The 22,235-nt window shown below is 39.9% G+C and overlaps 1 protein-coding gene and 1 long non-coding RNA gene across 2 annotated transcripts; one reads left to right on the top strand and one right to left on the bottom strand.

Moving 5' to 3' along the window:
• Positions 1–228: 228 nt before the first annotated feature.
• Positions 229–18,164, bottom strand: LOC132140377 (uncharacterized). The gene is made up of 3 exons (XR_009433786.1): positions 17,722–18,164; positions 636–921; positions 229–522 (listed from the first exon to the last, which is right to left on the bottom strand). It is a non-coding gene; the product is annotated as an uncharacterized LOC132140377 (long non-coding RNA).
• Positions 18,165–19,651: 1,487 nt separating this feature from the next.
• LOC132141103 (E3 ubiquitin-protein ligase DTX3L-like) lies at positions 19,652–21,783 on the top strand. The gene is made up of 4 exons (XM_059550339.1): positions 19,652–19,984; positions 20,207–21,154; positions 21,268–21,485; positions 21,618–21,783. Exons 1-4 carry the CDS (start codon positions 19,967–19,969, stop codon positions 21,685–21,687), a joined length of 1,254 nt encoding a protein of 417 aa, XP_059406322.1. The 5' UTR covers positions 19,652–19,966; the 3' UTR covers positions 21,688–21,783.
• The last annotated feature ends 452 nt before the right edge of the window (positions 21,784–22,235 follow it).

The raw sequence follows: 22,235 nt of genomic DNA, 5'->3' as shown, positions 1-22,235 counted from the left end.
CTGTTTGTGTGTATTTATACATACATAATAAATATACACGGTACATATACATGTATGATGTAAACAAAAACTTTTTATCTTGGATGCAATTAATCGCGATCCAAAATAAAGAGCACTAGAATATTGAATAAAGACCATTGTATAATGCTTTCTAACTTAGAAATGAAAGTAGTTATTTATTAATCATTATATTTATAATAAAGCTTGTTTGTAAGAATTGTAAGAATTTACAACAATTCATAGACATTGAAAGAAATGATCAGCTCAGGATGTAATTTGTAAACCAAGAAAACTTTGTATCCATTTGGTTTAAGTCACTTTGGTGGATTCCAATATGAAAATCACCCTTGAAAGTTCTTGTGAGCACTTCAGTGCAGCATCTCAATGAGATGGAGATGGACATGGAAGCGCTGATGTGGATCTGACAGCAGCCCCGCCACACTAAATATTTGATTGGGCACTCAGCTGGCTGGGAACACTTATTAGCAGGGGAAAGGAAGCAGATGGTATGAAACTTGTCATCTGGCAAAACAATAGCAAAAAAAGTAAGAGAAATTAACTCAAGCAGTCATCGCTCCCTAAGTTCTGCCACATACCCCTGCTAACGCATGCACATATACTCGTACAACACTCACAGGAGGTGGGATTGCTGTCCGTATCACGGAGGTATTCCCTGTTCACATCTGGACACCTCGTTCCTCGTGTCACCATTAAAGTTTCAGGCGGTGCATGGCTGAAGATTCCGGGCGGTTGTTCCAGCTACTGTTCTACATGCTCGGATCCCTGAAGAAGCACTGCTGGAAGGCAGCCATGGGCAACAGCATGTCACAAATGCTGTATACGGAGTCTCCAGATGCTGCCCTGGAAAAGACTTGTGTTCAGTTAGCACCTTGAGGGACTCTGAGCGTGTTCACTTTCTTCCTGCATGAAACAAATTGATTGTGTTACAAGAAGATTCATGTTCCTGTGAAGTACTTCTAATAGTCGAGGGAACTTCATTATGATATTCTACAACATTTTACGCATAATAGCACAACAATTGCATAGCTTTTGTGCCAGCAGAGGAATTAAAATTGTGATTTAAGGCCTTGCTTTTAATTGCAATTCAGATCATGGCAACAGTTCATCTAAAGTGCTGGTATGAAAAGAAACCCAGCCATGATGCTGACCCCCCATTGCTACACCTAACCTTCACAGTAATTGCAATGCGCTGACTCAAGCACAGTTTGGTTTACACCCATCCACAATGGTGCTTGTGGAGATATCTCAATATGTAGCACACATAAAATCTCTTAATTAAAGAATAATTTCCAGTGTCCACAATGCTGCTTTTCATGCAGACATGAAATGGCTCTTCTTGTCCCAAGAGACTTGAAGTGGTGTTTTTATCTGACTCTGGTAAAAGTGAGCGTGTGTTTTCATTATGTAGTGGGCCACGAGGTTGCTAATGGATTTAGAATTTTTGACTGGCATGAATGTTTGATGCATGTATACGGTTTTTGTTCAATGTTGTTCACCTGCTTCAGGCATGCTGCTGTTAATTATGAATTCAAATATTATTAATTAAAAACCATGATCTTTTGTGAGGTTATTCTATTATATGCTCTGGTGAGTTTTTTCTTCCATGTAAAATATAACTTAAAATGTATGCATTTTTTTCTTTCTGTTAATAGGAATTTAAAGGGTTCATGAACTGAGAAATCAAAATTTCCTTAATCTTTTGACATATTGTATAAAAGGTTATTGTGCTATAAAAACATCCTGTAAGTTTCAGAACTCAAAACTTTGTCATTAGTATAAAAACAGGTTATATTGAAGGCAGTCTGCCAAAATGACAGCTTTTGGAAGGTTCTACTCTTTGATGTATTAGTGTTGCTAAACACCACCTCCATAGATGATCAACGCCTGCTTCAACATCACTGCCTGTTCAGCCTCGCCCACCAATTTGCAATTTGTGTTTACAAGAGAGGTGAAGTTGCAGGGCTACACAGATACCAAACAATTAAGATGCTCTGAAGGCAACAAGATGCTTGCAGTGTCAAGTTGTGGAAAAACAGTGTTTGCGTTGCCTTTCTTCTGATCCCAATGTTAGAAATGCAGGAATGAACTTTATTTTCAATAAAGATCCAGACTGCGTCAGAAAGAACTTGGTCCCTTGCTCACTTTATTTTACCACAGATTCATTTACAAACAAGGCATAATTCAACACGGGATTTTCAAAAAGATTAAAACTAAAAGCTGATGCTGTGCTGACTATATTTCTATCTGACAGTCACAACACAACTATTGTTTAGTCTCTTCTTATAGATTGTTTGATATGTATTGGGTTATTTATGCCTTTTTTACCTAAATCAGAACAGTGTCAAGCTACAGTCATGGCCAAAAGTTTTGGTAGTGACATAAATTTTGTGTTTTGCAAAGTCTGCTGCCTCAGTATTAGTAGATTATTTTTCCACGTTTACTATACTGAAAAACAAAGATAAGCTTATCATAGGTTTTAAAGGCTTTTCTTGGCAAAAAAATATATATTAAGGTAATTTGTACAGAGCTCTGGCATGCTGGATATTAGCTTCTGGGCCAAATCCTGACTGATGACAATCCATTCTTGCCTTATTAGTTCTCAAGAGTTGATCACAATTTGTGGGCTTCTGATTGTCCACTCGCCTTTTGAGGACTGACCACAGTTTCTCTATGGGATTGAGATCAGGGGAGCTGGCTGGCCTAGGATCCAAAATTTCAATGTAATGATTTTCAAGCCATTTCTTTATCACTCTTGCTTTGTGACATGGTGCTCCATCATGCTGGAAAATGCATGGATCATCACCAAATTGCTCATGGATCATTGGCAGAAGTGGCTCTTGCAGGGCGTTTTGATACCATTCTTTATTCATGGCAGAGTTTTCGGGCAAAATTATGAGAGAGTCCACTCCCTTGGTTGAAAAGCAACCCCACACATGGATGGTCACAGGATGCTTCACTGTTGGCACGACACAGGACTCATGGTAGTGTTCACCTTTTCTTCTCAGAATAATCAATTTTTACAGATATCCCAAACACTTGGAAGGGAACTTCATCAGAGGAAATAACTTTGCACCAGTCTTCTGCTGTCCAATCCTTGTACTTCCTGCAGAATTTCAGTCTGTCCTTAACATTTTTCTTGGAGAGAAGTGGCTTCTTTGTTGCCCTTCTTGACACCAGGCCATTGTCCAGAAGTCTTGGCCTTACTGTGTGTGCAGATGCTTTCACACCAACCTGCTGCCATTCCTGAGCCAGCTCTGCACAGCTGGAGACACGATTCTGTAGCCGACTCTTCAGGAGGAGACAGTCCTGGTGCTTGCTGGACACTCTGGGACATCCTGAAGACTTATTCACTGCAGTCAAACCTCTCTCCTTGAAGTTCTTGATGATCAGGTAAATGGTTCTTTCAGGTGCAATATTCTTTGTAGCAATTTCCTTGAGATATTCTTAATAAAAGTTAAGACTCTTCCACACCCTCCTAAAATGCCTTGTTTAAACACACCCCCACATGTCTACATCAAGATGTGGTAAGATTTGCATAATGCCTTCCAAATGTTCACGCAAAGAAAGATGGTGTAAACTTTGATTCTTGCTGTTGCTGCCAGCGTCGTGTCATGGAGACACTGTTTTGTTGTGAAAGCAAAAATACCTTGTTTGGCCTTCCAACAGAGGACACAACTAGAAATCAGTGGATAAGTTGTCTTTACAACAATGTTCCAGAACAGCTCAACCCAAATCTTCAGATGTGTACAGCACATTTTATGGAGGACTGTTTCCTGATCCTGGGAGAGAAGACTTCAATGCCAGCTGTTCTGACTCACAGTCTGTAAGTACATTTACATATGTAAAGGATTTGCCACTGAGAATTCAAACTCGAGTTTTGAGCAGTATAGACAGTTTCAACGGCAACAACATAAACAAACGTTACTGCGTGTGTGCGCTTTTGTGGACCTAACTTAACTTCCGGTAGACTTCCAAATAGAATCAATAACAACAGCCAAGTCCCTCTAGAGCAGATATTTTTTGATAACAAACAAAATATGTTTGCTGCGTGGATCAGGCGGACTTAATGAAAATGAAAATTCATTCTTTGCCAGCAGGAGATGTTTTAAAGCATAGACATAAAGGGCGAGAAATAGAGGTTTCCCCAGTAACAGCTGTAAACAAAGCAGAGCTCGTACGCTCACACGCTGCTTTATCAGGCATATAACATGCAAGTCTTCCTTCAGAAATACAGCGATATAAAAAACACATGTGCCTCGTTTTGATATTTAAACATATAAATGTAAGGAATTATTATTATTATTAAACGTGCAGTACGTAACGTTACTCATGTTTATTCAACTAAGCCTTTTTGAAAATCGATCAGTTTTAAAATTGTGGTGAGTCTCCAAAAATAAATAAATGTATGGGAAACACATCCCGCGGCACAACCACCTGAGCCCAACTTCAGTCTACTCATCACCTTGACTTTAACTGCATTCGTAGAAGGCACCGCAGCCAGACCGATATACACAACACAGACCGGAAGTTAACTTAGTTCCAGGCGCGTACGTCCGATGAAACCGTCTATAGAGCAGCGGTTCTCAATTGTCCTCTCGCCCCCCTGCTCTACACATTTTGTATGTTTCTTTTATGGCTTCAGATGTTTGTTCTATTTGAACGCAAGTGCCCTGCAAAGTGGACATCAAAGGATATTCTGCCATGATTCCAGGTTAAAGTGAATGTATATGTTCCATTCAAAGTGCATTGAAATGTCAATGTGCAGGACAAATCACTTCTGAATGAATGTTCAGAAGTGAGGTAAACTTCAACAGATTTCCCCGTAGGGAGCAATGAACACTGTGTAGGGACCATGTCAATGGGAACACAGTTTGTGCATGAAACTCACTTCTAACGAGCTGATTATCTGAATTAGGTGTGTTAACAAAGTGAAACATGCAAAATATGGAGAGCTGGCCAATCACAAAGCAATGGATAGCTGACCAATCAGAGCAAACCTAGCTTAAGCTGCAAAATTTGCAAAACACAAAATTTATGTCACTACCAAAACTTTTGACCATGACTGTATGAGCAATACACTCTCATACATACACAACTATTAGCCTATCATAGCAGTCGCGTTTACTTCTGATTCTACAATCTGCCATGCCTATTTAAACAGAGCTTTTTGATGAGGGGGTTAAAACAGAACAGAAAATAGCTTATTACTTCTAAATTAAGTTTATGTAAAAAAAAAAATAAAAAATAAAAAATAAAAAACTCGGAGAACAGTAAAAAAAAAACAGTAAAAAAAAAAAAAAAAAAAAAAAGAGGCAATTCATGACCCCTTTAACAAGGCTGATTTCCTATCACCAAAATAATATGACTTCATCGACCATATATACATCCCATATGCAAAATGAACACAAAAACACTATTATTTTTAGATATTTATAGAGCTGAATGAGTGGTCAGAGACATGTCAGTCTCTTTCTTAGTTTGTGTTGATGAGACGTGACAGACAACCAAGGGTCTCTGCATGGCAGGAAGCCCACTTATGGATAATTTTTTTTTTATAAAAAACCTTCAGCTGCAGCATTAGTAACTCTCTTCGGCTGCACCTTGAAACTTTTTTGAAACTTTTTTTTCCCCCAAGGTTATATATTCATCCATGCATTTGTACAGTAAACGAGTCAGTTTTTTAATACCAGCAACTGTTAGAAAGGATTTAACATGCACACAGTATCCCTGATTTAATGCCTCATGCATCACACACATAAGACGTTCCTCTTACAGTAATAATAGACTATAAGATAACTGTAAAAGGAGTCATATAACTGGTGAAAAGTTGGTTTTCTTCCATCTTTCTACAGTATTTCTATTTAATATATGCTGTTTCGTATAAAAACAATAAAAAATAAAAAAACTTTCAAAAATAAAATTCTCATCAAATGCAAATGTAGGCAGCAAGCATATGCAGTACTTTCAAGAAATGTTTAATCTGCAACAAAAGGGGGAAAATAACAACTGTACACTATATATATATATATATATATATATATATATATATATATATTTGGTATTTATAAATGCACCCTACAATTAGATTTCATATTATTGATTAGTATCATTCAGATCACCTACAAAAGAAGAAAATATAAACAAATATAAAAAGGTTTTTTTTTTATTTCTTTTTTTTAACTATTGCTCGCCATGGTTCCATATTTTTCAATCCATGCTGTTCAGTCCTGAAAGCAGGCAATCTTAAACACACGGGGATCCTTCATGTTCTGCTAAACCATTTTATAAACCACTATAGAGAGAATTTTCCCTAGACTTTCCATCGTTAATTCCATTCACTTCAGAAGCAGAAAGAGAGGAAGAGGCCCCAGTAATCTTTCACTATTTGCAGGTGTTTAATTTGTGGAAGTTACTATGGAGACTATCTGCAGTCTTACTGATGTAGCCTTTACTTAAAAGCTGTCATCGGGGTTAAGTCCATTTGTAAATTTGTCTCCAGCATACTCAGAGGGACAAGCACAGCTCCTCTTACAGACCGTCTTAACTATTAGTCTAAACATAACATTTGTCAGCATGTCATTTCAGCACCTTAATGCAATTGCTTCAAGTCTTTCTAACATGGTGTTAGAAGCCAAAAGTGAGGAGCAAGTCCTTTTTTCCTAACAGGAGGATGTCTGTTCTTTATCAGACTGCGCTCGGACAAGAACATTTACCAGGCACCAAGTTACTGGACATAGATTAAACATTGACTAATATATCAGGATTTCATTGTCTCTTAAGATTTCTGCTAAAAAGAAGCATTCTGTTATTATTGATTTATTCACCCTTACCTTCATCCTAACCACATATCATATTGATTTTGATTCCTAAAAAAAGGAAAGAAAGAAAATTACAAGTATTACAAAGATATCCTATTGCTTTAAAAGACTTGAAATACAAAGGTGCTTTCAAGCATTTCTTTTTGTGTTCCTTAGAAATAAATAAAACTTGTGGAACAGCTGAGGGTAAGTAAATAATGACAATTCAAATTTTAGGTTTTGTTTTGACTATTCTGAATGAGTTTGGAGTAAGCTGAAAGAATTTGTTTATGGTGTTGTTTAAAATAAAACACCTGTAATAGAACCTTATTTGCTTTTTGTGCAAGTAAATGTATTTAAAAGGTTTCTAAATCGAGAAGGACTGCCCTGCTCTAGACCACCTTCAAACCCCCACAATCCATATAGGATCAAGACAGTGTTCATTCCCATCACTCCTCTTATGACCAGTTGTTATGTCTCACATCCAGCTGTTGCTTTCATCTGCTGGTTGAAATGGCTTTGAGAATAGACAGCAGCATACTCGCCTGACTTAATGTATTGCCATCCATTAGTCTAATATAACCTTAATACTATTGTTTGTTATTGATATGTAAGACATATAAAGCAAAACTGTACATATGTTTTTTAGTAAAAAAAATTACCTTTGCAACAGGGTGGCATTTCTGTAATGCAGACCCCTTCAAATAAACATTTGTCTTTATTTGTTAAAGAGCAATGCAAAATGTTAGAATATTTCATTAAATTAGTTTCAAATGTAGATAATATAAAATAAAAAAAATGTAAAATATTACATAGAAATTGTGCATTTATTTTAAGAAACAGCCACTATTATTGATGTGATGATATAGATATAAAAGACAGATGTCCACAGTAAGTGAGTAGAAGTGTAAGATATTAAGAACCTATCAGTAAAAGCCCAGCACATTCAGTGTTCCATTTGACATTTCAGATTCAACAGTCCTGTGCACATATACATAATTACCCCAGCAGTAATAGCGGTTCTGCATTAACCAAACACCATTTCCAACTGCATCAGTCATTACCACTTTGAATTTTCTACTTAGACTGATGGTCTGATTTTGAATCAAATGGGAGAAACGCTCTCGACAAATGCAAATGCATAAGATTAAGGCACACTGGACACTCAAGGACCATAACCTTTTAGTGTTATTCTCATATTTTGAGTTTTGAATGAGCTCATTTGAACTAAATTTCAAAGAAACTGCTCAACTTTGTTGAACTTTGAGATTTACATTTGTGATCATTTCCATTTAATGCAGATTTGAATTGCAGATTTGTCCTGTGTACATATATTTATATATATATATATTGTTACGGCTCAGTTTTGTTTTGGGTTTGTTCTGTTGTTTTCTCTTTTTCCTATAGGTTGCCAGATAAGGATCCACACCTGTGTTGAATTTGGAAAGCAGTATTTAAGATGGCTGTCCTTTGTGGGAAGCGGTTCTGACCCCTATCTTGCAGTTGTGCTCAGGAGCTGGACCTTCATATTGTTTTTTTCTTTATTGTTTGTTTATTTTTTGTCGAACATCTTTTTTTCTTTATCATATAACCCCTAGATGTAAAATAAATATTTTGTTTAATTTAATTTTGGACTCTGATCCCTTTATTTTGTTACTTCCTTGAGCCGGAATGTAACTATATATATATATATATATATATATATATATATATATATATATATATATGGAGTTTATATATATGCATATATTTAATAAAGATTAATAACAACATTTAACTCTCATTTGCATAATCAAAGAGCCTGTCATGGTTGGTAAACCGTGATCTCTGGGTTTTGCACTTTGTGGGTGAAGTCTGTGTGTTACGCGTCAGCACTGATTAGTTTTTGGGCGTCTCCGTTAATTGTCATCAGCAACAGCTGTCACTCATTACTCATCCCTATATATTGGCTTGTATAGCGTCTTGTGTTCGTGAGAGCGTTGTTTCATGTTTGTGACCTATGCTTTGCTTTCTTGTGTGTTTCTGCGTTGGATGTCCGTGTCTCCCGGGAACCCCGTCCACTCTACGCAACCCACCACCAAGCAACACCACTTACCTTCAGCTCGCTTCCCCGCGGTTCCTGTGTCACTCTCTCCTGCTGCCAACTCACCTCCGCCTTCCGGATTCATCATTCATCACCACCAATTTGGACTGTGCATTCCTCCCAGCGTTATTTGTGTCTCAGTATTGTATTGTTTCATTGTCTTCATTAAATCTCATTTATCTCGCACTTGCTTCCTGCCACTCCTTCACCCAGTCATTACAGAACGCTCTCACCCAAACATGGAAGCAGCGGGCACCACTTCACTGTCTGAATTCATTCACCACAGCGGCAACCGCATGGATCAGCAGCAGGAGAGCATCGTGAACACCGGATGCACGATCCAAGCGCTGGTGACACAGGTGTCCGAGCTCACCCAGCAGATTCATCAACTCACCTCTCCCACTGCGCCCACCGCACTGCCTGCACCGCCCGTCCCCCGGGAGACCTCCCAGGACCACTTCCGGCCAGAGCCGCAACTTCCGGCGCCAGATAGTTACTCCGGTGAGCCAAACTTTTGCAATACTTTCCTTAACAAATGTTCCATGCATTCTGCATTGCAGCCCCGCACCTTCGCGACAGAGGAGTCCAAGGTTGTGTTTGCTCTTACCCTACTCTCTGGCAGGGCCGCCTTATGGGGGACGGCGGTGTGGGAGAATCAACATCCATGTTGCTCCTCGTTCCACTCCCTCTCCGAAGAAATGAAACGGGTCTTCGATCGAGCCGCGGTCGGCAGGGAGGCCGCTCACCAGCTCTCGGACCTTAAACAAGGAAAATCATCAGTGGCGGACTATTCCATTCAGTTCCGCACCCTGGCGGCCGCGTGCCAGTGGAACAAGGCAGCACAGTGGGATCGATTCCTGCATGGGCTGGCTGACCGTGTTCAGAAGGAAATCTACCTCCTCGAGTTGCCCCCAATGCTCAACGGCCTAATCGACCTGGCAATCCGGGTGGACGCTCGGATTAACAGCCTGGGTAGACAAGTCAGTCCTACACGCCATTACGTCTCTCCGGAAAGGGGCCGCTCGAGTCGAGAGAACATGGTCGGTCTCGTCTACGATCACAAGCCTATGCAGGTGGGTAGAGCTCGGCTTTCCCAGAGGGAGAGAGAGCGGCGGAGGTCCCAAGGACTATGTTTATATTGAGGTGGCTCGGAACATTCCATCCATTCATGCCCGGTAAAAGAGCCAGCTCGGTAGTAAGCTTGAGGCTACTATCGGGTGGGATCTCCGCCGGGAAGTCCTCAACCACATCATCGACTCTCCTTCAGGTGAAACTGCGATGGGAGAATCACACTCACGACTGTCACGCCCTTCTGGACTCTGGGGCCAAAGGTAATTTCATTGACTCTCTCCTTGCACGTCACTTGAACCTTCCTGTCCTTCCTGTGTCTCATCCCATCCATGTCACCGCACTCAAAGGACAGGAACTGCCACACGTCACCTACTACACTGAACCCATAACTCTGCTCACCTCAGGCAACCACAGTGAAACCATATCCTTTTACCTCATGGACTCCCCTGTAGCTCCCATTGTTTTAGGTCACCCCTGGTTAATCAAACATAATCCACGAGTGGATTGGGGTTCCAACACAGTCACCTTGTGGAGTGAAAGTTGTCATGAGTCTTGTCTGGTTTTTGCTTGTCCTGTTGTGCCTGTTTCTGTCTGAGACCATGGTGTTATCAAATGTGCCCGCAGAGTACTTGGACCTGAAGGAGGTGTTCAGTAAGTCCCGTGCTGCTTCTCTTCCTCCGCGTCGTCCCTACGACTGTGCTATAGATTTAGTGCCAGGTAAGTCTCCGCCTAAAGGCAAACTTTACTCTCTTTCTATTCCGGAGAGGGAGGCCATGGAGAAATACATTTCTGATTCCTTGGCATCGAGGTTCATCCGCCCTTCCTCTTCTCCAGCGGGGGCGGGATTCTTTTTTTGTGGTTAAGAAGGATGATTCTCTGCGACCTTGTATTGACTACCGAGAGCTGAAAAACATCACGATAAAGAACACCTATCCGTTACCGTAGATGTCTTCAGCTTTCGAGAGGTTACAGGGAGCATCCGTATTCACAAAATTGGATTTACGTAACGCTTATCATTTGGTCCGCATCAGGAAGGGGGATGAATGGAAAACCGCCTTTAACACCCCTAGAGGGCACTTTGAATATTTGATGCTGCCGTTTGGGCTCTCCAACTCGCCAGGGGTTTTCCAAGCACTCGTTAATGACGTGTTGAGAGACATGGTAGATCAGTTTATATATGTTTACCTGGATGACATACTGATTTTTTTCTTCATCTCTCCAGGAACATGTTCAACACGTCAGACGAGTGCTCCAGAGATTACTCGAGAATGGGCTTTTTGTCAAGGCGGAGAAATGCGTATTCCATGCACAGTCTGTCCCCTTACTAGGGTATATCGTCTCGTCCGAGGGAATATGTATGGATCCTGACAAAGTTAAGGCTGTGATAGATTGGCAATCTCCAGATTCCTGTAAGGCCCTACAGCAGTTTCTGGGGTTCGCCAATTTCTATCAACGTTTCATTCGTAATTTCAGCCAACTAGTCTCACCTCTGACGGCCTTGACCTCCCCCAGTACTCCGTTCAGGTGGTCGGATGCAGCCGAAACTGCATTTACCAACCTCAAGAGCCGCTTCATTTCAGCTCCCATCCTTGTAGCCCCTGATCCCACATGGCAGTTCGTGGTGGAGGTCGACGCATCAGAGGTGGGGGTAGGAGCAGTTCTTTCCCAACGTGCTGCCTCGGACGATAAGATGCATCCCTGCGCGTTTTTCTCTCATCGTTTTATCTCCTGCTGAACGCAATTATGACATTGGTAACAGAATTGTTGGCCGTCAAATTAGCTTTAGAGGAGTGGCGTCACTGGTTGGAAGGTTCAGGGATACCTTTCATTGTTTGGACCGATCACAAGAATTTAGAGTACATTAGAACTGCCAAAAGACTCAATTCCAGGCAGGCTCATTGGGCACTTTTTTTTCGGTCGTTTTGATTTTACTCTGTCGTACCGCCCGGGTTCCAAAAATGTCAAACCCGATTCTTTGTCACGTCTTTTTGATCCCTCCGCCCGCCTGGTGACTCCGGAGTGTATTTTACCTGAGAAAATAGTCGTCTCAGCACTCGTATGGGAGGTCGAATCGAAGGTCAAGAGGGCCTTAGAAGGGGTAACTCCTCCGCCCGGTTGCCCACCGAATCGTTTATTTGTGCCGGAAGAGTTACGGTCCGAAGTTATTCAGTGGGGTCACTGCTCTAACGTGGCTTGTCATCCAGGGATAAGCCGAACCAAGGGGTTAGTTAAACAACGATTCTGGTGGCCACTTATGGCTCGTGACGTCCACAATTTTGTTTTGGCTTGCTCAGTTTGCGCTAGTGGTAAGTCGTCTTACCGGCCTCCTGATGGGCTTCTTCAGCCGCTGTCTGTCCCTTCGAGACCCTGGTCACATATCGCACTAGATTTTGTTACCGCCCTCCCGCCCTCTAATGGCATGAAGGTCGTTTTGACCGTAGTGGACCGGTTCTCGAAGGCGGCACATTTCATTCCCTTGCCCAAATTACCGACAGCCAAGGAGACAGCGGTCACTGTCCTAGATCACGTCTTGACAGGGGATCCCAATTCATATCCAAATTTTGGAAAGAATTTTGTAAGTTGCTAGGAGCGACGGTTAGCCTGTCTTCGGGTTACCATCCCCAGAGTAACGGGCAGTCTGAGCGAGCCAACCAAGATTTAGAGAGAACCTTGCGATGTTTGGTCTCCAAGAATCCTTCTTCCTGGAGCCAACAACTCTCTATGGTGGAGTACGCTCACAATTCGTTACCAGTGTCAGCCACGGGCCTCTCTCCGGTTCAGTGCAGCTTAGGTTACCAGCTACCAGCTTTTCCTAGTCTGGAATCTGAAGTCGCGGTCCCCTCCGCTCACGCATATGTCCAGAGGTGCCACCGCACCTGGACCAGAGCCCGCGAGACTCTGCTCCGGATGAGGGAGCGCACTAAGGCCAAGGCCGATCGCCACCGGTCAAAGCCTCCCGTTTACGTCGTGGGTCAAAAAGTGTGGCTTTCTACGAACAATATTCCTCTCTGTTCCGTTTCTAACAAATTAGCTCCCAAATTCATTGGCCCGTTTTCTATCACCAAGATCATTAGTCCGGTGACAGTCCGCCTCAAACTACCTCCAGCGTACAGGAGGATACATCCCGCCTTCCATGTGTCCAAAATTAAACCCGTGTTTTATTCACGTATTAATCCGCCTACCCCGGTTCCCCCGCCGCCGCGACTCGTAGATGGGGAACCGACCTATTCGATTAATCGTATTCTGGGCTCGAGACGGAGGGGACGAGGATTCCAGTACTTGGTGGACTCCCTTATTGATGATTACAATCAGCAGGTAGGCCCTTCTGGGAACTCCAGGAGGCGTTCTTATGGGGGGGGGGGGGGGGGTACTGTCACAGTTGGTAAACCGTGATCTCTGGGTTTTGCACTTTGTGGGTGAAGTCTGTGTGTTACGCGTCAGCACTGATTAGTTTGTGGGCGTCTCCGTTAATTGTCATCAGCAACAGCTGTCACTCATTACTCATCTCTATATATTGGCTTGTCTAGCGTCTTGTGTTCATGAGAGCGTTGTTTCATGTTTGTGACCTATGCTTTGCTTTCTTGTGTGTTTCTGCGTTGGATGTCCGTGTCTCCCCAGAACCCCGTCCACTCTACGCAACTCTACGGCTCGCTTCCCCGCAGTTCCTGTGTCACCCTCTCCTGCTGCCAACTCACCTCCGCCTTCCGGATTCATCATTCATCACCACCATCGTGGACTGTGCATTTTTCCCAGCGTTATTTGTGTCTCAGTATTGTATTATTTCATTGTCTTCATTAAATCTCATTCATCTCGCACTTGCTTCCTGCCACCCCTTCACCCAGTCGTTACAGAGCCATAATCACTAATTAACAGAGAGCTTTTAATAAAAGCATAAACATTCTCCCCTAAATCATTTAGTCAACTAAAAAATAAGTTGTAAGGTCTAATGTTATTTATTTATTTAGCCTCAAGTGCAATCAATTAATCTGCATGAAAAATAATCAAGTCAACTAATTATCCAGAGGAGAAGGATTAGCCTTTTTCTCTGACACTGACATGTTCGCTAAAGTCTGCTTTGTCTGACATAATTGATAGCCAAATTTCCGGAGATTACTTTCTCATCAAGCAATGTCTCCCTTTAGTTTATAATACAATGTATTGTTTTATTTATACTGAGGTAAAAAAAAAATTGGTTTTAAAAAATACTTTATAAATTTGTACAAAAGTTCTCCCTTTCACAATTAAATTCAATGTGCTATGTCTCATTAAGTTTCTTTTTTTAATTATCAACAATAATATGTTTTTCCTGTTTTGGAGGGAGGAGATATTTTGGATGTTTGCGTGCATGTGACTGCATCATTCAGTGATGACCATATTTTGTTAAGCCCCATTTTGTGAGATGCTTTTCTGTATAGATGGAAGCACGTAACCACATATAAGGTTCTCTGAAGACCAAGTGCTCTGAGAGGTGTGGGGATATTGTACACAAAACAGACTCAGGGGTCATTCTGAGGTTAGCAACGTTAAAACCCACTGCAATTTTTTTTCTCTCTTTCCCAGACACTAACATCTTCTATTCATTTTATTGGCTTTAAGAAACTGTCACTATTTGCATTGTAATTTGACACATAAAAGGAAAGGGTTGAAAATGTAAGATTCTTATACAAGGTGTTTCAAGTATGGAAATCATGGGAATCTACTGTATTTTATCTTTGAGGATCAAATTATATAGACACTCTAAGATAGAGAGATAGCAATGCTAAGCCTGGCAGTCACATTACAGGCTGACAGTGAAAATGGCTTCTACGTGGTACGTCTCCTGTCACTGAACAATGTTTCAGACCATTCCAAAGGTAACAATCATATAGATGGATTCACCTAAGCACAAGGCTACTTCTCATAGATTTAATAGGCTTTGGATCTCTTCTTTAGTTTTCTAAAGTATCCATCTCAGTTTAATATATGGGATTCAGACGAGTCTTTGATGTTTGCCTTGTTTGTATGTACATTAAGCAGCTCTTACAGCGCACACATTTGGAGTCATCGTCGGCTTAAAAATGTACCGCATAATCTACAAATTCCTCACGACTGTGATCTGAATCTGAACATGTAGAGCGTTTGGACAAATGGCATATTCAGATTTAAAGAGGAAAATCCATATCTCAGATTCTAATGATAATAGGGATGGTAATTATTCTGTAGTTATTCTGTAATGCAAAATAGTGGGTGGTTGATTATGATTTCTTAAGAAAAAAGGAAAACAAATATTATGTAAGCAAGCATGTGTTTCATACATTTCTATTAGCTATTGGTCACAACACTAGCAGGAATCTGGTGCTTCAAAAACAGTTTTCTTTACATTACTTAATTGTTATGTGTTTGTGATCATTAAGAACAATGCCCTTTTTAAAAGATGCCCAGTCACAAATAACTCCTACTAAGCAAGCTCCTGTAGCTTCTAACATTGTCCAAAACATGAGAATTTATGCATTTTTGGTCAAAGTAGCAGCAACAATAGCATCTTTAATAATAGAATGTCCGCATGGGGGGCGGGGTAGTTGGGGGTATTCGGCTGACTTCAGAAAGAAAACCAAAAACACATAAATATGTATAATTATCTCTTTTATTCTCATGGACCTCTTTTTCATATAAAGGGTTTAAAAAAAACAGCAAGGCAAAACAACAACAATTAAGCCCCCCTCCACCCCCACCCAACCCCATCCCATCACCCCACTGCCCCTGTCATATTTAGATCAGATTAGCTGTCCCTTTCTGCTGTCTGTTGTCTGTTGTCTATCCTGCTTATAGTGTCCATTGTCTGACACCAATATGTAGTCTGCTTTGAGGTCTATGGGCATCAGGAGGTCATTGTGGATGTTCTGTAGGAAGATATTGTTACTTATTTGCTAAAATTAAAAAATAACGGCAACTTTAGTTTCAGTGTCGATAATTATTTGATATTCTGGTGCAATTAATACAACACGTAGCATAAGTAAAAATAATAATAATAATAATAATAATAATAAATAGGTTAAATAAAAAAAATTAAGATATTAGTAAAATTATTAGTGTCGAGAATAATACAAAACGGTTTTTTTTTTTCAATAAAGTGTTCTTTTAAAAAGAGCATTCCACTATGCATGCATGAAAAGTAGGCTATCTTAATTTTAGCCTGCGTAATTTCCGAACAGAAAATGGTTGAAGGAATTAGGCTAGGCGACAGTCTGATGGGCTAGTCCGTGATCACATTCAGGTTGGATTGTGAATCTAACGCAGAAGGGCATCTTGATCTGTGCCCCTTTTGTCATATGCATTGTGGCCGCATGGATGCTTTCAAGCAGCCGAGTTTTCGTGATCAGATTATGAATTGTAGCCTACTTAATCCTTCCCGATCTGCCGACGTCTTTCTTGGTTCAATATTACTAATGTACATTCTATTGGCTGCTTTTGACAGATGTCTAGATCTCCCTCAATCCGATTCCACATAATACTTTCACTGCCATTAAATCCACACTGGTGGCCTTTTTGGGATCCGTGCTATCTGAGGACTGGCAGTGATGCTTGGACCGGGGCATTGCTTGATATTTTCCTCTGTGAGACATGCGTTTGCAGACTCAGCGTCTTGTTTTTAGCAACACAGTGATTTCCAGCATTTTGCGCAAATCGATAAGAGTGAAACATATATCTGCCAGCATGTCAAGACGAAATGTAAATAATGGTTCAAATGGAAAAGAAAATGTACACCTTCATTTTGTTATGCGAACAGTCGTAGAATACAAAAACTATTCTTAATACTCTAAAGAATAATTATAAATCCGCGAAACATAAATGTAGTCGATATCCCATTGGTGGTGTTGCTGTTAATAGATTAACAACAGCTAATATTATTTCTTAATATTATTATTAAGCTAATATGATTCTGTTAAGTTTATTACTTAATAGTATTTAACTAACAAAAGTTACTTGTTATATTAGGCTAGTAGTAGGCTAGGCTAACCTATAGGCTACTTCAAGATTCTAACTCAAATGAGCGCTACAAAATACTATAGCTGATATCAAGCTGATATGCTCATTATAAGCTACGTGTTATTCATTAAATAGTCATTCTGACCGCATCAACCTTAATATAAATTGTCTTTTAAGTGTCTTGCTAACTTATAAAAATATTATATTTTATCCCTCACAACACTATTCCACCCTGTTGTAACCCAAGTCTAATCGCGCGCGCTCAATATAAACGTGCCTGCTTTCTTATGTTCAAAAAATGACTGAATGAAATGTTTTTATTAAAAACGTTTTTTTTTCTTCTAGAAATTCTAAAGGAAAAAAAACTCCTATTATCAAATCCGTTATGTCTAAATAGACGCGTGCCCTGTCAAAATATAGGCTTCCTATCTTACAGATGCTATCACTATTTCAGACAACTCTTTTTTTTCTTCTTTACATACCCTGGTCAAACATTTTTTTATATATAGGCCTATATATTTTTGCAATAATATCAAAACAAATGAAGCACTCTGGTAAAGTAATTTTAATTTTAAAAGTTTCATGCGTAGCCTAACATTGAAGTGAATAAGAAAAAAGAAAAAAACTAAAACCGCGTCTTAACTAAAAATGAAATAAAAATAATAATAATAAAATAATAAGCGAACAAAATCTCAAAGAATAATACAAGATGAAGAAATGAAGAGGTCCCCAACTAATAAATAGATTAAAATATCTACTTTCTCTGGAGGCAAGCATACATACTGTGATAAACTGGAGTCGGTTTGGCTGGCTGTCCTCCTGTTTTCACAAATGTCCCAAAGAGTCGTTGACAAGTCGTCTTGTACGGACACATAATTTGTGTCATGTGCAGGTGGCCGATTGTGTGATATCCGACAGGAGCATCTCAATGGTGAAGTCTCACTCCAATTAGGGTCCCCTTTAAGAATTTCATGTTAGCCAGACGTGCAAAGCCACCAACAGCCAACATAAAAACAAAACATGTAACTCGAATTATTTCCCCCCCTGCCCATTTACAGCCTTAAGTTTAATGTAAATGAACGCAAACAGCAATGACTCAGTGCAGAAGAAATGTGGGTTTTGGGTGACAGTTGTGTCTGCGTGTCGTGTAGTAGGCAAAGTGCTATATTCCCCCCTGGTCATAAAGGCAAAACATTAAGAGAAGGTGTTGTAACAATCGATTTTGGCATGAATTTGCTTGATGTGTGTTGTCGAAATGTAAGTCTAACTGCAACCTTATTTCTAAAAAGCAGATTGGTGTTATTAGTTAGTCACAAGCGTGAACTCTTCTGCCATCTAGTGATAAAGTAAACAGAGGCTGCCTTGTTAAGTTATTGTGAACTACTCTACTGCCATCTAGTGTACTTATGTTGAACATCGTCTGAAAGTGTGCATTAGTCTGCTAGTCTGAACAAGTCAGCTCTCTGGACGGTTTATCATTTATAGCCCTCAAGAAAATTTACATTTAGCTGATTTGGAAAAGAAGTGACTAAAAACACCATTTAAATTTTTTTTTGTCATTTGGATTTTTTTTTTCAACGTCTGTTTAATGCTGGGTTTTAGTCTTTATATTTAAAAGGACTGATTATTTAGGTTTTGGGGTCTTTGGTGGTGTTCAGAGTTTGTTGGTATTCTTGTGCAGTGATGCCTTGATTCTAGCTGCTGGATCTCTCTGAAGATGTTTTGCTATGTTTTCCTCTCTGAAGAGTCCCTTATGATATATCTTAATATATAATATTATATGAATCTTATTTTAAGGGAAAATTACACATCCTGTTAATCATTGACAGAACTGATCATCAAATTCAGCAGTTCTTTTTTTAAAATGTTTGCTTCTGCCCAAGAAAGGGTTTTTATTTACAGCACCAAATAATAAATTATCTTTATAGACACATTCTGGGGACACCTGAGACTTATTTTACATCTTGTCAAAAGAGAAATAATAGGACCCTTTTAAAATAAAATGTGGATGGGCTTGGGGTGAAAGTGATGATGGATAGTGGCATCCATCCATCTATCTATTCTCTAGACTGCTTGTCCTCCATAGGGTGGCAGGACACCCCAGACAGATGGCCAGTCCATCACAGGTGAGCTAAATTTGACAGGGATAAATATTCTCAGGTGAGCAAGCATATAGTAATCTCTTTTGTCAGGTATAAATGTAAATGCATAATTTAACTCGGGCACAGAAATAGTCTTGTGATGCCGTAGTTCACAAGAGAGGACCGAGAGCGGGACGTGTGTAATGTATATCATTCTTGTTGAAACAAGGTCTTTTTACCTGAATGGACCTCTAACTCCCTCTTGTGGTGTAAATGTTTTTCTACTTTATCATAAGTGAGGGCGTCGTCTACTCAGTGAGGAATGCATACATTTCCACTGTAACTGTTTACTTTATTCAAAGCAGGCTGCTGCAGTTTTGATATTATTACAATCAAAATGGACGATTTTCTAAACGACTAATTTCGATAACGATACTCGTATACATTAACTGATCTTTTAGATTATTATGTTAAGTTGGTAGAATTACCTACTTAATTTTTTTTAAATAGTTGAAAACCGTGCCTTTGTAATTAAACACTAACTGCAAAATATTGTTTTTGACACCGCATCTGTTAACTCTGGGCGGAGGAAAATAGGCTAGTTTTTATTTCTTTGGGGCGGGTTTTGAGGAGGCCTTGGACTGTTTTTTACTAGGACCTGGCAACCCGATAATGACTTCCTGCTTGAAAAAGTGAAACAAACTGCAGTGTGTGTAGCGTTACATTCAAAAAGTATTAACAGTGTTCTGGGTGACACTGTGATTATATATTGGACCAAACAAAAAGCGCTTCAACTTGTACTAACGTTACTCTTTAGAAAACAATGCATAACTTTACCTTTTTACTGAAACAAACTTATTGACGGTTACGCTAGCTCTTGGCTCGTTTTGTTCCCGCTTTGTTTAGATTTCCCTGACAACTGAACGACGCCATCAGTGGAGATCGAGATGACGAGCCTGCCACAGGTGAGTTTGCTAACAGTCATACTAAAACCCTGTCGACGAAATTCTTTATCAGTTGAGGATTTAATGTCACGACTCCAGTTAGTTAAAATGCGTATTGTTTGTTAGTGTCTTTAGACGTAAGCGTGACGTCAGTCAGTTCTGAAAAAAAGTCCTGATTTTAAAGCAAATGCAGATACCCTGTAAGTTAATCAGCTATGATTGTTATTTTCAAATTCATTGCAGATATTCGCTGCAGTGAGACTGCACCCGCCAAATTCAGTTTCAAGCAAAAGCAAGACTACGAAACACAAATATGAAGACGCGAATGGTGTTGCCAGCGGCTCGTTTCGAGAGGCTGAAGATATGTACAGGAGTACAATTGTGCAAATAACACGGGATGGAAGTAGGGATCTCAGACAAGAGGAGAGACCAGCTCAAAGCAACTCTTTAGTAGTTGAACAAGTTGAGGTTGATGGCATTGTTATGGATTACATTAAAGAAATGAAATCCAAGGAACTTGACATAATTAAAGAAAGGAATGCAGTTCTCATGAAGCGAGATGATAGATATGTGACGTTTATAAATACGTCTGGTAAGCGGGTTTACGCTCAGTTTGCACGAGAACAGTTTATAACATTGTATCAAAAGATTGCAACGGGGCTGCAAACTAGGACATACGATTACAGTCGAGGACTTGTTGCGCGTTGCCAAGCAGAATTTCCAGAACTCCAAATCACTAGAAAAGATGAAAGGCGATTGCAACTGACTGGCAACTTCCTTAGCCTTGAAAGATTTGAGACATTTTCCAGTGGGAGTACACGGACATATTCACACTACCAAACCCCAAATAAAACAAAAGTCAATGACACACCTTACACGCAACCTGTGAAACAACAGACCTCAATAGACCAAGCCAAAGATGAGACGTGTCCAATTTGTTTGGAAACACTCAAGATATCTGAATCCACAGTCTTGTCTAAATGTAAACACAGATTTTGTAAAGACTGTTTGGAGAGAGCTTTCCAAGTGAAGCCAACTTGTCCGATATGCGGAGAGATATATGGCAGTCTTACAGGGACGCAACCAAAAGGAGGAACCATGACTGTTTCATCGGACAGATCCTCTCTCCCTGGATATGAAACATATGGTACAATAATAATTAACTACCATATATCAAGTGGATATCAGGGGGTGAGTACAAATGCAATGACATGCAAGATATTCTTCAGCTTTAAGCTGTTCGTTATGACAACAATCAGTTACACAGTTGAAATGTTGTCTTTTGATTACCTCATACTCTGCAGGATGAACACCCAAACCCAGGCATGCTGTACCAGGGTGCGTCCCGCATAGCTTACCTCCCTGACTCATCGGAGGGGAATAAGGTACTGAAGCTTCTGCAGAGGGCATTCGACCAGCGACTCACTTTCACCATCGGACGCTCATCTACCACTGGACAGAACAATGTGGTGACCTGGAATGACATTCATCATAAGACGTCTCGTTATGGAGGGCCAACCTCGTGAGTACACAGTTTGGGTGTTGACATCATTTTTGGGTGGTTGCCTTCTCTGAGACAAGCCCTTTTATTTTTAGCAGTGTTTAATATACAGTAGTTCTCATAAGTGTCGTATTTATGTTTTCTTTTTTGTAGTTATGGTTACCCAGATCCAGATTACCTGAAACGAGTACAAGATGAACTGAAAGCAAAAGGAATCGACTAACTACTTTTTAATCAGTTCAGACACTATTATTACAACCAGTAGTCATTTTAAAACCGGGACAAGAATAAAGTGATATTGTAGTCTTGTGGTCACTAATCAAGGTCAAGCACTTTTCTTTCTTTTTTTACAGGCATTCTTAATGTTTAACACAGTTTTGAATGTATGAATCTCATGTAGCAGTATAAGAGAAACTCCACTGCACTCCCTTTTCATTGTTTTAACATTGCTTTTTACACAGATGTTTGACCATTGCTTTAATGTCTTTTGCAGCATCACGTGTGTGACGGGGCGGCATTTTCAAAATGCCCCTAAGAAAATCTACTATTATGATGTTATGCATGCAGTATAACTTGTTTGTGCTTTTAAATGAAACCTTATTGTTTCATGTCATTATGATCAAATCTTATCAGTTTTACTTTAAAAAATAATCATTGCTATATTATATCGTGATTAGATTTTTTAGATGGATGAACATGCAGCAAAATTAAGTGTCATGTAGTGTATAGAAAGTTATAGTGTCTCAGCAGCAAAAAAAAAAAAAACTGCAA

Source organism: Carassius carassius, chromosome 5 (assembly GCF_963082965.1).
Source record: "Carassius carassius chromosome 5, fCarCar2.1, whole genome shotgun sequence".
Lineage (NCBI taxonomy): Eukaryota > Metazoa > Chordata > Actinopteri > Cypriniformes > Cyprinidae > Carassius > Carassius carassius.
This window is presented reverse-complemented; position numbering and strand designations above follow the sequence as displayed.

Coding starts and splice junctions, on each gene's coding strand:
- LOC132141103 (XM_059550339.1), top strand. Junction 21,155..21,267: donor TATCAAGTGGATATCAGGGG/GTGAGTACAAAT, acceptor CATACTCTGCAG/GATGAACACCCAAACCCAGG. Junction 21,486..21,617: donor CGTTATGGAGGGCCAACCTC/GTGAGTACACAG, acceptor TCTTTTTTGTAG/TTATGGTTACCCAGATCCAG.